This window comes from Martes martes, assembly GCF_963455335.1.
Source record: "Martes martes genome assembly, chromosome: 17".
Classification (NCBI taxonomy): domain Eukaryota; kingdom Metazoa; phylum Chordata; class Mammalia; order Carnivora; family Mustelidae; genus Martes; species Martes martes.
The window spans coordinates 52575111-52591254 of NC_137905.1; the positions used below are offsets into that span (position 1 = coordinate 52575111).

General features: G+C 57.5%; 2 protein-coding genes across 4 annotated transcripts; one reads left to right on the top strand and one right to left on the bottom strand.

The window, feature by feature from the left end:
* Positions 1-4235: 4235 nt before the first annotated feature.
* On the top strand, positions 4236-8512 carry ACP4 (acid phosphatase 4; the record flags this gene model as incomplete). Its single annotated transcript, XM_080827941.1, has 11 exons — positions 4236-4340; positions 4413-4517; positions 4590-4676; positions 5513-5659; positions 5982-6080; positions 6184-6279; positions 7032-7164; positions 7247-7329; positions 7796-7920; positions 8140-8318; positions 8397-8512. 11 exons carry the CDS (start codon positions 4236-4238, stop codon positions 8510-8512), a joined length of 1275 nt encoding a protein of 424 aa, XP_080684067.1.
* A 1727-nt stretch (positions 8513-10239) lies between these two features.
* LOC308358916 (Friend virus susceptibility protein 1-like) lies at positions 10240-15758 on the bottom strand. 3 transcript variants are annotated; one of them, XM_080829436.1, is made up of 6 exons: positions 15734-15758; positions 14461-14508; positions 14227-14264; positions 13970-14017; positions 12350-12392; positions 10240-11977 (listed from the first exon to the last, which is right to left on the bottom strand). In XM_080829436.1, the coding sequence occupies exon 6, from the start codon at positions 11916-11918 to the stop codon at positions 11043-11045; it is 876 nt and encodes a 291-aa protein (XP_080685562.1). In that variant the 5' UTR covers positions 11919-11977; positions 12350-12392; positions 13970-14017; positions 14227-14264; positions 14461-14508; positions 15734-15758; the 3' UTR covers positions 10240-11042. The 3 variants fall into 3 exon arrangements, with proteins under 3 accessions (XP_080685562.1, XP_080685561.1, XP_080685560.1); XM_080829435.1 differs by lacking the exon at positions 14227-14264; XM_080829434.1 differs by lacking the exons at positions 14227-14264; positions 14461-14508 and having other exon boundaries at positions 15734-15752.
* Positions 15759-16144: the final 386 nt, after the last annotated feature.

Genomic DNA, 16144 nt, shown 5'->3' on the forward strand with positions numbered 1-16144 from the left:
TTGCTTCACGTTCTGAGTCTTTTGATGTATCCACGGAGCTGCTGTGGACTGAGCTCCAAGGCGGGCGGGGAATTCATCTCTTCTTGTCTTGGGAAAATGCATTACAGAGACGCCTCTGACCCTGGCTGCACATCACAATCTCCGGGGGGAGCTTTTAAAACCCAATCGATGTCCAGGCCCCATCCCCAGGCGTTGTGGTTTAAGTGGTCCAGGGTAGAGCTGGGCTCTGGGACTTTCAAAAGCTCCCCACGGGCAGCGGGCTGAGCCCCATCCCTCTGAAGTGCCTGTGGTTGTAGAAATGCAACCTTAATAGCTCCCAGGGGACCCAGAACCCCAGCACTAAGTGGTTGAAAACCCTGGGGCGGGGAGGGGGGGCATGCAAAGATTGACTGCTCTGTATTTGGTTGTTCTACAAGCATTAACAGCCAAGACCCAAGCTGGGGGTCCCTTAGGAGTCAGATCCTATTCTGTGCACCCCACTTTCAAGCTCCCTGGTCACGGCCACCAAGGATGGGAGGGGAGAGCAAGGAGCCGCACTGGGAGCAGGAGGGGTTTTGGGAAGCCTTCTAGAGGAAGCAGACGCAGAGTGGAGGTGGGAAGGGGCACTCCAGGCAGGGAGCACAGTTTGTATGTGCCAAGACACAAGGGAATAGCATATTTTACTATCTCTTGAGTTACATGTGGTTAAGGATATACTGGGGCGGGGTGCGGGGGAGCTGTGCGTAGGGTGTAGGTGAGATGGAAAGAAAAGAAAGGAAAAGAAAAGAAAAAAGACTAGAGGGAGTCAGGTCCTACACAACTCCAAGGCCAGGCTGAAGGGCTGGGACTCTTGTGGGGGGTGGGGGGCGACCTTAGGTGGGGGACATGGGAAGGCTGCAAACAGGGAGGGACAGAGTCAGCTATGGATGTAGAAGGACCTCTGTGAGAGCTGGAAGTTAGAGACAGGAAGTAAGGCGAGGGTCCAGGGAGAGAGAAACCCTGGTCTCCGCCAGGAAGGTCTCCGAATTCGAACTCCGGTTTGCCCAAGCCAAGTTCCCTCCTGGAGCCGGGCGGACTAACTTCTGGCTGGGAAAATGGTCCAACACCGCTCCCGTGTGGTGGCTCATAGTTTTGCAGCCAGGGCTTCCCGTAAGTAAAACTAGCCTCTGCATCAGGACGTTTTTGGGAATTAAAGAGCACGCTATTAACCAACGACGTTGCAACAACTGGCCCAAGGTGTCTGCAATCCGCAAGGCAAAATTGTAGCGAGGCTATAAGTCCGTTCCTAATCGAAATTTGCTAGGCCTTTCCTGAGAAAGTCGGGATGTTTGGTCACCCTCTTCAGGAGCTGCCCTTTTAGATGTTGAGTCGAAATGAAATTGTTCATAAGAAGGTGGAGGAAGCTCAGCCAAAGGCTGGGGTATCCCCCAGGGCACTCCATCTGCTGGGGGGTGAAGTCAGGCAGTGGGGAGGAGGAGGTTAGTGAGGAAATTGGTAACAGACTGTCTGGAGGTCTAGACACTTCTATAGGAAGGGGCATTAATAGTGGGTATTGAAGGTTGAGTAGGAGTTTTCTAAGAGAAAGATGTGTGCAAAATATAACAAGGAAGATGATACCTGAAAAACTCAGTTTGTGTCTTTGGTCTCAAGTTTTTCTGGCTGTGGCCTCCGGGGCCCACTGAACAAAAATTTTCACCTTTGTCTGACTGAGAAGAAAACCAGGGTTCAGAGAGAAGGAATGTAGCTGAAGTATGCAGCAGTTCGTGTTGATGCCAGGTGAGTCAATCCTGCTCTCTCTCCTCTCTGTGCCTTCTATTTTTTTTTAAAGATTTTATTTATTTGAGAGAGAGAGAGAGAGAGAGCATGAGCAGAGGGGAGGGGCACAGGGAGAGGGAGAAACAGACTCCCCTGCTGAGCAGGCAGCCCATTGTGGGATTTGATCCCAATACCTTGGGATCATGACCTGAGCCGAAGGCAGACACTTAACTGACTGAGCCACCCAGGAGCCCCTTCCCTCTGCCTTTGCACCCAGAGTACAAATGTCCTTCCTCCTAACTGCTCCTGAAAGACTCCTACTCATCTCTCAAAACCCAGCTCAAATTTTGGGCTCCCTGTCTCAAACCAGAGACTCCGGGCCTCTAGCCCCTCCTTTGTCAGGCCCAGGAGACTGGACTCCTGGCCCCCCTCCTCCTGCTGTCTCAGGAGACCTGCCCCTCCAGCAGAGCCAGGGAGGCTGGGACCAGCCGGGATGAAACAGGTTGTGCTGATTCAGTCCATTTATTTGGTCTCAGAGGCCGGAGTCATGATCCAGGGCCGAAAGCTCTTGGATTAGGCATCCTGTGTCTTCTCATTGCTGAGCCTAAGGGAGGAAGACACAGAGATACACAGAGGCATGGGAGAGGGGAAGAGGCTAAGTGGTTAAAATTGGGGCCAAAGAGACAGAGATTCAGCTCACCACCCTTACCCTCTTCCCACTCACCTTGTTGAAGAAGTAGATGGAGGCAAGGATGGTGAATACAGCCACAGCCAGGGTTACGTTCTGGGGGGAGCAGTCAGAGGTCAGGGCTCACTCCCTTCCTTCCCTCCCTCTGACCTCCCTCCCCCTGCCAGACCCCTCCTCACTTCCTGAAAGTTCATGGCCATGGTCTTGAACTCCGTGCTTGCTTGACCTTCCTCTTCCTTTCCTGGACTGTGAGGCAGAGAGGACAGATCAGCCACTAGAACCTAAGAGGGGTTGCCTGGGAGACCAGAATGGTGGCCGTGGTGACGAGAGAAGGGCATTCTGGGTAGAGGGGACATGGGGCAGATGCTGGAGGGAGAGGGGACTTTGGAGGCAGAATGTTACATGCAGTATGTGAATTTGGAACCAGATCTTCAACACTACACTGAGAAATCTGTCCCCCTCACCCCCCAACCCTAGGGTGCTGGGGAGCCATGGGAGGCTGTGAACAGGGGAGGCACTGAGTCCGCTCTGACTGTCAGTGTCTTTGGAACAAGGAAGAGGCTGGAAGCTGGGAGGTGGCCCCGGGGAAAATTTTCTCCCACAGTCTGCCAGACCCGAGGTTGAGAGGCGCAGCCGCTGAGCTGGGCATTCCCATGAGTCTTGTCACCAGTGCTGGGGGGCGCAGGGTGGCAACTTGCCCACCTGTGGACCACAGGCACACGTACAGTGCCAGAGACTCCAACCGTGTCCCCCCCAACCCCGGGTTCCCTGACTTTCACTCCACCAACCTTCCCGCGAGCATTACAGGCATCCAACTCTCCTTGTTTGTGACACCTTAGAACTAACTTCCCAGTTACCAGAAATACGGAGGCTAAAGAAACAAGTACAGTCAAAGGTCATCACCCACGGCTCCCATCTCGGTGAATTCTCCTCACTAAATTCTCTGTAATCCCCAAATGCGTGCCCTTTGCCTTCTTGTGGTCATTAGTGGACATGGGCAGAACGGCTAAAATTTTGAGTTGCTGGAAACACACATGGTCCCAGGTGCGGTCCCAACGAGGTGACACTCTGCCCTTTGAACTCATTCATCCTCAAAGCAGCCCTGTGAGGCACAGATGGCACTCATTCCCATCGTATGGATTTGATGAATGAGGAGGCACAGAGAGGTGCGTAACTTGCCCACAGTTGCACAGCTTGTAAAGGGGTTTTGAATCCAGCCAAGCCAAACCCGGGGTCTGGGTGTTCAACCACTGGGCTGTGCTGGCTGGGGCCAGCTGTGGTGGCTGTGGCACCGGAAGGAGGTGACATCTCCACGAAGCCCAAGAGAGCTTCAAAGGGCGCCAACATTGAAGGCGTGAGAACAGGAAAAGGCAGACTTGGGTTGTGGGAGGGAGGAGAAGGCAGAGAATGTGTCCAGAATGCGGAGCTGGGGGTGGGGGGGCTCTCTGTCTCCTTTCGCACCCAGGTTAAGGGCCTCTGGTTCAAATCCCAGCTTTGCCACACACTGCCTGTGTTCCCTCAGGCAAATTACTGACCCTGCTGTGCCTCCGTTTCCCCACCTGCACGATGGGGATGGTGAGAACGGGATCAGCCCCTGCCAGAGGGGCAGTGAACATTAAACAGGTTGGTCCACTGGCTAAGCCAAGGCTGGCAAAGGCCCCGGGGGAGCCGGATCCCAGGAGGCCACCTCGGCTCCCGGGGGAGGCAGGCCGGGACCTGCTTTCGGGGGGGGGGGGTGCTGAGGCAGGGGTAATGAGCAGGTGGGGCTGCGGCGCAGACGGTGGGCTGAGCTCAGCGTCTGGGCTGTGTGGAGATGGCTGGGACAGGGTTTGGGGGCCTCCCCGCTGGACTTCTCCTGCTCCTGCTGCTGCTGCAGCCCCAGGCCCTGACCGAAGGACCGCTGGTGTTTGTGGCTGTGGTGAGGTTGTCCCCTGCCCTGGCCTGGCCTCTCCCCTCTCCCCGGCCGGCCCTGACCTGGTCCCGTCCCCAGGTGTTCCGCCACGGCGACCGGGCCCCGCTGGCCTCCTACCCCACGGACCCACACAAGGAGGCAATCGCCGCCGTGTGGCCGAGAGGCCTGGGCCAGCTGACTGGGGTGAGAAGCCGGGGTGCAGGGGAGGAGCGGGTGGGGTGGGGAGGGGTCTGCTGAGGCTGCCTCTGCCCTCAGGAGGGGGTCCGCCAGCAGCTGGAGCTGGGACGGTTCCTGAGGAGCCGCTATGAGGCCTTTCTGAGCCCGGAGTATCGGCGGGAGGAGGTACTGCCAACGAGAGGACCCTCGCCTGGCCTCCTGACCTCTCACCTCTGACCTCCACGGACTCCAACAGCTGGGCCTCCACCTCTGGCCTTTGACCCCCAATAACCTGACCTGCACCCCGTACCTGATCCCTGACCTCCAAACCATCCGCGAACTCGCCCTGACCTCTGACCTCTGACCCCATCTCAACACGCGTCCCATGCTTCACCTCTGACCTCTGGGCTCCATCAACTCTGGCTTTATTTCCTGGCCTCCCCCTCTGTCTTCAGACACCCACCAACTCCAACCAGACCTTCTGACCTCTGCTTTCTGACGCCAAAACTTGACTGATTCTGACTCTGACCCTCAGTGGTTCAATGTGCCCTCATGACTCCAGTGTTTGATCTCTGCCCTTCGTCAAATCTGATTCGTCTTTCCTACGTCCTCCTCCGTCTTTTGACATCTCCCAATTAGGGTCATCCCTCCTGACCTCTGACCTCTGATCCCTGATAGCCGTGTACTGAATTCTGGTCCCATGTCCTTCCACCTCACCTTTTGACCTTGAACTCCAACTTCCAGCCAGCAGCGATTGTGATCTTCCTTTCTTTCACTGATGCAACTGACTCCCCCTTGAATCCCACGTGTTCGCCCACCTTCTGACCTCCAACCCCACTTGACCCCTGACTGTTGGTCCCACCTTGCAACATGGAAGACCAGACACTCCCACTCAGCCTGAGCTTTGACGCCCAGCCCCTGACCTTCGACCCTGAACCGAATCTGAAGCTTTTGGTTTGATGCCGCAGCCAACCTCTGACCTGACGTGGGGCCCCTTGCGGGCCTTCTCCCCGCCACCGCAGGTGTATGTTCGCAGCACTGACTTTGACCGCACGCTGGAGAGTGCTCAGGCCAACCTCGCAGGGCTGTTCCCTGAGGCTGCCCCGGGGCGCCCAGAGGCTGCCTGGAGGCCCATCCCGGTGCACACAGTGCCCGTCACCGAGGACAAGGTCAGGGGGCTGGACAGGTGCGGGGGGGGGGGGGTGGTGGTGGGAGGGATGGAGCAAGACCGAGACCCCTAGGTGGGGGGAGCCAGTGATTGGGAGAGGCAGCCCGGGCTGGCTGGGAGCAGTGAGACCCGCCCCGCGGCAGAGCTGTCTAGGTGGCTCATGGGTGGCGTGAGGCGCCATCCCCATGCCGTGCGGCCAGATTTGGGAGAGGCCGCGTATTTTGAAGAGAGAGATTTGGCCGACGGCTCCACAGCCCCAGCTCCCGCACTGCGACTGTGGGGTCCCGGTCACCCTGTCCTCTCTGAGCCTCAGTTTCCCCCAGCTGCTGAGGTTCCCCATGCGCAGCTGTCCCCGATACCATGAGCTGCTGAGAGAAGCCACAGAGGCTGCGGAGTACCAGACTGCCCTGGAGGGCTGGACAGTGAGCTGGGCCGGCGGGGGGCGGGGCCGGAAAGGGTGTGGGGCGGGGGCGGGGGCGGGGGCGGGGGCGGCCGGTGGGACTCACCCAGGTTCCGTGCACCCAGGACTTCCTGACTCACCTAGAGAACGTCACGGGGCTGTTGTTGGTTGGAGAGCCGCTCCGCAGGGCGTGGAAGGTTCTAGACACACTGATGTGCCAGGTGAGCCCCCGCCCCACCCACCCAGCCGAGTGATTAAGGGCACCTGGATTCAAATCCTAGCTTTGCGGCTCACTATCTGCGTTCCCTCAGGCAAGTCGCTTAACCCTTGGTGCCTCAGTTTGCCCATCTGCACAGCGGGGATACCAACAGCGCTTGGGGTTTCTGGGAAGATCAAAACGGGTTAATCCACGCGAGGTGCTTAGAACAGTGCCTGGCATGCAGGCCTGCAGGAATGCTTGAGGCTGCATGTTTGCCGGTCCTCCTCTGTTAGATCTCTTGTGGGAAAGGCTCCCAAACCCAGAACTTGGGCAGCAGGGACCGACCGGAACCCGTGTGATGCTCTTCAGATAGATAGTCTTTGCTTAGCCCATTCCGTGAGAATTACCCTAGTTGCACAGTGGGAATAGCACCGTGTGTGATTAAGGGGGCTGCCCAGCCCCCACTGGATGTGTTCTGAGGGAGATGGTATTGCCACCGTGGGAACCTTCTAGATTCCAAAACGTCTGACGTTTGAAACACCTCTGGCTCCTTGCGTGGGGGCTCCTGGCCTGTGGGGTGATGGTCATTATTATTGTTAATTAATGATGGCTATTGGCCGTGATTTCCTGACCAGACCCAGCCCATGAGGGGTTTGGTGGAGGGGTGGGAGAGAGGACTGCAGGGGGACAGCACAGTACTGGGAGGGCCTGAGGGGAGCATGAAGAGCTCAGAATGTCCCAGTCACGTTGTCTTCTCTCCCTGTCTCTCTCCAGCAAGCCCATGGTCTTCCCCTCCCATCCTGGGCCTCCCCGAAAGTCCTACGGACCCTAGCCCAGATCTCAGCTTTGGATATTGGGGCCCACGTGGGTCCACCCCGGGCAGCCGAGAAGGCCCAGCTGACAGGGGGTGAGGTGTGGGGCCGGGAGGCCGGGAGGCCCAAAGCACCTGCCTTTGGGGGATTCTCAGCACTCTGTTCTTGCCCCCTCAGGGATCCTGCTGGATGCCATCCTTGCCAACTTCTCTCGGGTCCAGCACCTGGGGCTGCCCCTCAAGATGGTTATGTACTCAGCTGTGAGTCTTTGGGAAGGGAGGCAGTGCCACGTGGGCACAGGGATGAGGGGGATGTCAGATGGCAATGTGGATGAGGAAGAACTGGTGGGGTGGTCTCAATGGAACTCCAGCCCACTGCCTTGGGTAACTCATATCTCCAAACCGTACTCTCAGACCGTATCACTAGAGGTATGCAGTCTGGAAGGAGGGAGGTGTTGGTGTTATAAGAGAATCTGGCTCTTCTGGAAAGATAAGCTGTTTAACTGAGCTGCCCAATCATATTTTTGCATCTATTTGACCAATGTTCATTAAATGATTCCCTGTAACTGGTGGGACTGCCTCCAGGGTGAGCTGATTTGGCGGGGGCAGGGTTGGTTCTAAGAGATCTAGGGGGCATCTGGGAGGAAGCCGGATGCACAAGTCTAGAGTTCAGGAGAGGAGAGACATCAAAAGAGGAGTGTGTCTCAGCCCTGGGATCCACCTGCAGCACGACAGCACCCTGCTGGCCCTCCAGGGAGCCCTGGGTCTCTATGACGGGCACACTCCACCGTATGCTGCCTGCCTCGGCTTTGAATTCCGGAGGCGCCTTGGGGACCCGGATGAAGATGCAGGGTAAGGAGAGGGCAGTGCCTGGGAATGGGCGGGACAGGACTGTCTCAAGAAGAGAGGGGGTCCCAGGCAGAGGGGGATTTGTGCGGGATGGCTCAAGGAGGTTGATACATAGGAATCAGGAGTCCAGTGTCTCCACTAGGCTACTTCCCTCCAGATTTAAGTCAATGGTGGGGGAGGTAAGGAGGGATCTGGGTGCCATCACCCCACGTCTTCCTCCAGGAATGTCACCATTTCCCTTTTCTACCGCAACGACTCCACCAGACTGCCCCTGCCCCTCAGCCTCCCCGGGTGCCCAGGCGCCTGCCCGCTAGCCCGCTTCCGCCAGCTCACTGCCCCGGCCCGGCCTCCAGCTCACGGGGTCCCCTGCCACGGCTCCCGTGAGCCTGCCACCCCTGCAGGTGATGGCCACTGGCGTTGGGGCGGGAGTGTGGGGGGGCCCAGGTCCCGAGACTCACACTCCCATGTTCTCCCCGCAGCCACTGTGGTGCCCCTGCTGGCCGGGGCTGTGGCAGTGCTGGCGGCGCTCAGCGTGGGGCTGGGCCTGCTGGCCTGGAGACCCAGCTGCCTGCGGGCCTGGGGGGGCCCTGTGTGAGCTGGGAACCCAGGCACCTCCTCCCCCACAGCTGGCATTGCACCCCAACATGTCTGTTCACCCACTGCTTTGGCTTCCGTGACTTACTGTGTGTGCCTGTTCCTGTGGGAGACGGGCGGCGGGGCTCTCCGGCCAGGAAGCTGCAGGCAGTTGTGCGCATGCTCATGCGTGTGTTGTGGATGTGTGCCCAGGGTGGTTTGTGTACATGTATGGTGCTCATGTGTGTACATGTTTGGCTCCTGTGTTTACATTCATGTGTGCTTCTGCACTTCTACACAGGGGCACGGAGACTCATGTCTGCGCCTATGTGCATGCATCCCTGTGACACATTTCCGTGCACACACGTGTGTGCTGTGCATGTGGGGCTGCTGTGTATGGGTGTGTTCCTGCACGTCTCCACACATGCTGGGGAGTATATGCTACATCAGTACACGTGGGGCTACGGGTTTGCAGGCGTGCACCTGCTCAGGGCGCCCCTGCACGGGTCACACACCTTGTGGAGATGGGGCTCCTGGGAGTCAGTCTGGCTCTGCTGACCCCTGCAGGCTCACAGTGCTGTAGGGACTGGCGTCACCTTTTCCCCCAGCTTCTGGGCGGGAGGGTCAGGCCCAGCCTGTAGCAGGAGAGCCTTCTGGCAGTGCCAGGTCCAGAGCCGTGGGCAAGCTTGAGGTGGGCTCTGAACGACCAGCCTCTGCTCCCACCTCGCTTGGCAGAACCCAGACCCCCAATTCATCGACCCCAAAACCCCAGCCATTAACCTCCGGGGAACCGGCAGAGCAGGTGGGGCTGGGAACATCACTCAGGGCTGCGGCCCAATGGTAGGAGGTGGAGGTCTGTAGCAGTGTCCATTGGTTGCCACGTGGCTAAACGAAATGAAGTGGAACATTCCCGCCCTGGCTACATCGGCTGCAGCTCAGGGTCTCTGGCCAGGCATGGCCAGTCAGAGGGTAGGTAGAGCTCCCCTCATGGCAAGCACAGCTTTGAGACGTAATGAAGATTAAAGCCACACACCTGCTAGTGAACAGCAGGCTCGTTTGTGTGTTCTCACACCTAACTGCTCAACCTCCGAGGGGAGGTGCACGCTCCCACCACATGCCAAGTGCTGAGTGGCCCGAATGTGCAGCACCAGCCCCCCCTCCCGCGTGGCACCGATGGTCACACCTGTGTTGTCTGTGGGGAGCCTGGTGTGCAGGTGCCCATCAGCTGGGTAGCTGGAGGTGGTCAGAGATGGGGGGGCCTGCAGGCAGAAGCTACTCCTAGCCACCAGGACCCCAAACTTCTACCTGGGGGGAATAAGGCCCAGGACCCTCAGACTGGGGCCAGCAGCCCTAGAGTCTGTACAACTTAGAAAAGCTTGAGACCTTCTTTCACGCCCATCCCTGGGTGGGGGCTCAGCTCTCTCAACGTCCACACCTCCCTGCCCATCACTGCCCTGGGAGGTATGGAGCTATCACAGGGCCGCAGTGTCTTCACAAGCTTCCAGGGGAGAGGCGGTGGTGGGAAGCATCTTCTTGCTTAGAGATTCAGACCTGAAGTTCTAGCAGGTTCCCCTACCCTGTTCTGAGTAACCCCAGTAGGGGCCCAGCCTTCTCAGCATAATGGGATGGCCCAAGGAGATGGGGGCTTTCCTAGGGCCATGGTGTAAGATCCTTATCCTCCCCAGTGAGGGTTCTGGATTCCCACCAGGACCATGCCACAACCCTGCTCAGACACCAAGATCCACACAGTAATGCTCACGCTATTTAATGAGTCCCATGGGCCCAGTGTGGCCTGCCAGGGTGGCTGTCTGTCCTCACAAAGCTGTGAGTCTTGTCCCCAACACCTTTAATCCAGATGTGACAGACACTGGCCATAGGTCATACATCTGCCTAATGGGACTGGCTGCTGCTTCTCCAGGTGAGCAAACAGAAGTCCACTTTAAATGGGAAAGGAATTGCAAAATCGTAATAAAAAAGTCTTAAGGGAAAAAACATTCCAAGAGAAAGGAGCATCCCTAAAATCAAAATGTTGCCCATGCTTAAATCATTAGGTAAAAACACTGCATTTAAAAATACCTTAAAAAGGGTACAAACTTCAAGGTGCTTTCATGTCATGGGCTGTGGGGTCTCCCCACTTGGCCTGTAGTGCTTAGGGGGCCCGTGTGGCCAAGGGGTGGGTGCCCGCCCACCCACTGTGCCAATCGGGCTGAAATGTAAGACTAAAAAGGAACAGCCCATGCCCCGGGGGAACGAGGCACCTAGGGCTACTGGCTGGCTCACCTGCCTCCACTGCTCTGGCTGGTGACACCTGCAGGGCGGCTGGGGGCAAGGACAGTCCCGTTCTGGGAACCTCGGACACAGTAACAGTGCAGCCTGCCCTGGGGAGGCCGGAGAACAGGCAGATGGGCCATCCCTGTCTACGATGGGGGGGGGGGGGGTTTGCGATGGGTGGGTGGAGCCAGAGGCGGCACTGGCTCCGACTTTTGTGTTTCCCCTGGAATCCAGCCTCCCTCTGCCACAGAGTACCATTGAGAAGGCCATGGCCGGGAGGCCTAGTCATGGTGCACAGGCACAGGCGGCTCCTCCCCACAGGCCTGGTCTGAGTAGGGGGGAGGTGGGGGCTGCTCGTCCCCCAGCATGTAGGCTGGGTGGCTACGGCTACGCTTGGCCTCCTTGATGTACAGCTCCAGGAGGACCTTGGTGGGCTGCTTGTCCACCCTCTCCTTGGGCACACCATGGCTCAGCAGCCAGCCCATGAGGTCTTTGCGCGTCGGGTTGGGTCCCAACATGAGCTTGGCGCGGCCCGGCTGGCTCTGACGCCAAAGCAGGCCCACGTCGGCGATGGTCTGGATCTCCATCACCGCCTCCAGCACCGTCATGCCCTTGACCAGCAGGCTGACGAGCGAGAGCCGCAGCTCCGAGGGTGCGGCCGTTAGCAGGCGCCGCTGGAGGCCCTGCGTGAAGGGCACGTCCTCAGGCGCGGGCCTCAGCCCCTGCTCACCTGCGGGAGGCGAGGGCGGCTCGTGGTAGATCCAGTCCAGCATGCCCAGCTCACGCACCAGCTGGATGCCCTCCTCCATGGTGGTCCAGGGCCGGAAGGGCAGCTCGGTGGCCTCGAAGTGCAGGAAGGATTCCCAGCGCTGGCGCCAGGCCATCAGCAGCCAGGTGAGCAGCGACTTGCAGCTGCCCCGCAGGGTCTTACAGCGGTAGTTGAAGATGGCATCGCTGGTCAGGTCGCCCAGCAGGGCCAGCTCTCCAGAATTCAGGGACAGGGCCGGGCCCCCCTGGTCATACACGCGCAGGATCCAGGTGATCATGAGCTCATTGGGGTTCTGCTTGAAGCGCCGTGAGATGGCCAGGAGCTCGGTGTACGTGTAGTAACGGTCCTCCCGCCTCATCTGGGGGGGCGCCAGTGCTCTCAAGGCCATGGTCACGGCTGTCCCCTGCAGGCAACAGCAGGAAGCCCGGAGGGGCGTCCCCGCAGGACCTTCAGGGAAGGACAGAGGCCATCAGTGGGAAAATAGCCACACCCTCCAGCACCTCCCTGGAGTGGGACCCCTCAGATCCCCGGGTGTCAAAGGTCCCGGGGGGCACTGTGTCCTCAGGGGCGGTCAGAGCCCAGTGCTGAACATCATGGGGGTCCCCAGCACAGCCCTTGCAAAAGCCCTGGCAGTCAGCGTCACTGCAGCCTCTCCTGTGCCCACCTCCCCCTGCTACCCCCCGCCTCACAGGCATACAGGGAAGACCAAGCGACTCCAGAGCTCAGCATTTGCTTTTACAGGATAAGCATCATCTACATATCTCACAACGATAAGTGATCATGATATTAATAGTAAGAGAGACCCTCTTCTGTTCTTACCAAGCACAGGATGGTGAGGTTGTTCGATTCCTGGAGGAACCACCTGCAGACGGGAAAGGGTCGGGGGGGGGGGGGAAGAGCAGGTCAGTGGGGCACGGGATAGCCATGGCCCTCCATCCCTCGCTCCCCAGAGGCGGGGCCCCTCAGATCCCCCCGGGGTGTCAAAGGTCCCCGGGGGGGCACCTTGTCCTCAGGGGAGGTCAGAGCCCAGTGCTGGGCATCATGGGGGCCCCCGGTACCCTTTGTCACCTCCTCACTCAGGTCCCAGAGCCACCTGCCTCCAGTCCTAAGGGGGTGGGATAACAGACAAGAGCTCATCCAGGTGGGACAAATGACTGACACGTGGCCACTGAGGCACCAAGGAGCAAGCCCCCATCACGTGCCTTTTGATGCCATACTCCCCACCCCCACCCCGCCACCCCCAGGGGTGCTTCTCCTCCGGCAAAACGGAACGGGGGGATGGGGACCTCCCTCCTGTGCTCAGCTTCAAGGAGCCCCTCCTGGAAACACCCCATGTCTGCTCTGCCTGCACCTCACATTCCCCTGCTCCCCTCCCCCCGGCCTCGCGCCTCTTCCAAAGTCTCCAGTTCTGCTCTCATCTCCCCTCACCTGTCCTTGCTGAACAAATGGAAACTTCCTACTCCCCTTTCCTAGAAATTCCCTCTCAGTGGCAATGAACGCTCTGCAGGGGGACACCCCAGGCGAAGAGCCCCGGTCCTCAGACACTCGTGATCTGAAATCTGAGCTCACTTATCACAGAAAGTAGCTGCTTCTCCCTGAAGTGCTGTCAGGAAGAGTGGAAACCTCCAAGGACGACAGAACACACTTGCGGGTCTGTTCCCAACAGAAAAGAGCGTCCTAGAGCCAAGAACACTTGTTTCTTTTCAGATAACAGGTCTCTACACCCATTTTAGGATTTAGCTTTCTGAAACACTTGAGCAACATTCTCCAGATAAGCGGTCCCTTTAGACAATGGTTACTGTGTAAATCAAGGGTAACTTTCATAACTGTAGCAGCTTATAGGTAAAGGATTCTGGGGAAGCTAAGCTCTACTTCAAAGTACAAGGTATTCAATCTACAAACCCCTCAGTATTAACAGTGATAAACGTTGCCAGCTTGTTTCTTTTGTCCTGCTGACTTCGCCAATTAGATTTCTGGTTGGCCCCTTTCTTTGAAACCCATATATAGGTTTAGGTTTTCTCCATAATCCATGTATTCTCCATCTCATTCAACCCCTGCCTTTGAAGATGGGAAACATCACTGCTACCCTCTCCCCCGACCTCTCCCCAACTGCACAGAGGACTCAGGCCCATATGTTCCTCAAGTGTGGTGCCTACTCTACAGATTTAGAAACTGAGGCTCAGGATCACAATCACTTGTCTAGCTCTCCAAGCCCATGAACAGCAGAGCTGGGATTTGGACCCAGGCCCATTCTGGCTACGCTTCCACGGCTATAAATGAACAGGGATTTGCATGGGGATTTGCATCCCCGGCACAAACGCTGGCCCATAAATACATGTTGGCACACCAGAGAGATGTGAAGTGAAGTCACTCCAAATGAGGTATTTTAGATTGGGGGGGGGAGCAGGTGGGTCAGGGAGTGGAAGCAAGGGTTCTCACCAAGATGAGGTCGTAGTGGGTGGCCCCTCTGCTTGAAGACACATACACCTGTAACACAGAAAGGACGTAGGGAGGGTAGAGGAAGAAACAGTCTTAGGGGCGGGGCAGGGGTCCAGAGACATCCAAACCAGGGCCTCTCAGATCCCCAGGTGTCAAAGGTCCTGGGGGGCACTGCATTCTCAGGGGTAATAGGAGCCCAGTGCTGGACATCATGGGAGCCCTGGTCCCCAAGGCAACCACATCCCAAGGCCACTCACCTTCAGGAACAGAGGCCAGATTAACTGCACTCAAGAGACTGGGAAACACAAAACCCATCAGGAAGGTATGAAAGCCCTCAACTCTCCCTATGGAGACACCACCATACCCCAATCTCCCCAGTGTCACAGGTCCACAGGGGACTGTCCTCAAACCCACTACATGGAGAAACCCCAGTGTCTATCAGCCCTTGCCCCGTTTTACAGATTTTCAGCACTGGCTCTACTTGCTAGTACCTGAAGCAATGAAAGCTGCTAGGGTACACATCCTTCCCCTGGAAGAACCTATTGGGAGATAAAAGGAGGGAGCTATTCTAGGAAAAAAAAAAAAATCCAAAAATATAAGCAGCATATGCAATGACCAGAGACCCTTTACTGCAACCATTCTGGAACAAATCCGCTGAGGAAGACATTCTGGAGACGACTTTGAAACCACAAATACAATATAATACACAAATACAATATAGTGTTAACTATTTTCGATGAAATTAAAAACGTGCCTTCAAAACACAAGGAAAGCAAACATAGCAAAACGTTACAACTTAAACTTTGGTGGCATTTCCAGCAGCTTGAGGATTTTAATGGACAACAGCGACAGGGTCGCGCCAGTGATGGAGAAAAATCCTTTCACTCCTGGCGCAGCCACTGTTAGGATCAAGTCAATGATTTTCCAGGTGGCTGCCCAAAGGGAGAAGAAACTCAGAGAGGATTTTTGGTGGGTCGTGGTGGGGAGACAGATGATCAGCCACCTGCCATGGGGCTGGGTCTTCTCCGGAATCAGGAAACCAATGGATGTCCAAGACCCCAAGGACCAATGAGCCCAGAGGTCACGCTTCACGAGACTGATGCATGGAGTGAACACAAAACTCCTGATACCCGTACGGACCGTGTCAGAATGATTCGCGAGGGTAAACAAAGGTCCCACTTGCTTACTCCTAAAACCACACCTACATGGTTCTCAGAAACAACCCAGTAATTCATTTCGAGACTCTGCTCCGCCTCATTCCTTAGAAATCCCCCTCCCATAACCTTTGTGCTAGGTTGTACAAAATGCCAGCCATGTGCAGTCGAAAAAACAGCGACTGCCTAAGGAAAACAAATGTAGCTAGCACAGGGGTGGAAAACCTAAGAAAAACTCAGGGTCACGCGCGCTCCCCAGCCCTCCCAGCCCAAGATAAATGGACAAGATGGCGGAGCCCTGCAACGTGGGAAACAGAGATGGCGCAGCCAGGGTGAGGTATAAAGGCACGCTAGCTCTGGGAGTCCTCATTCGCTCCGGCGGCAGGAGTCCTCCCCACCCTGAGCGCCCTTTGCAAAGGGTGCCCGCCCCGCAAAGAACCCCAGGCTCGCCTCGGAATGCGCGCGGGGGTCTCACGAGGGCCCAGACCCCTTTCAGGCGACGACCTGGCCGCCTCGCCGCGGCCCTGGGGCACCTCCTGACAGGAGCGACCCAGATCCCAAAGCCCAGCCGCGCGAACGGAAGGAAGCCAAAAGCCCAAGAACATCTCACCCGCTCCTCAGCCTCTCCAAAGCATGCGCGGGTGGCCTCGCGTCCCGCTTTATAGTGCGCGCCGCTCGCCGGGCCCACCGCGCGCGCCAGCCCGGGCTCCGCCCCGAGGCGTCCAGCACATGCGCCGGTGTCGGAAACCCAATTTTGGCGCTTGGGAAAGCGAATAATGCCTATTCTCGAAAAATATTCCTGAATAGACTACAGAATGTTGTCCCTGGAGTCGGAAAAAAGGAGCAGTGGGATATCGGGCCCCGTTATCATGTCATGAGAGTCAGGCAATTCTGAGGACAGCACCGAAGGCGGGCTGAAAAGGGGCAGGACCCCGAATGCGGCCGGAGCCGGACCGCGAGGCTGCTGGAATTGCCAGCGGGGCAGGGGCGCCAGGCCGGGGCGCAAGGGGCGGGGCCCACC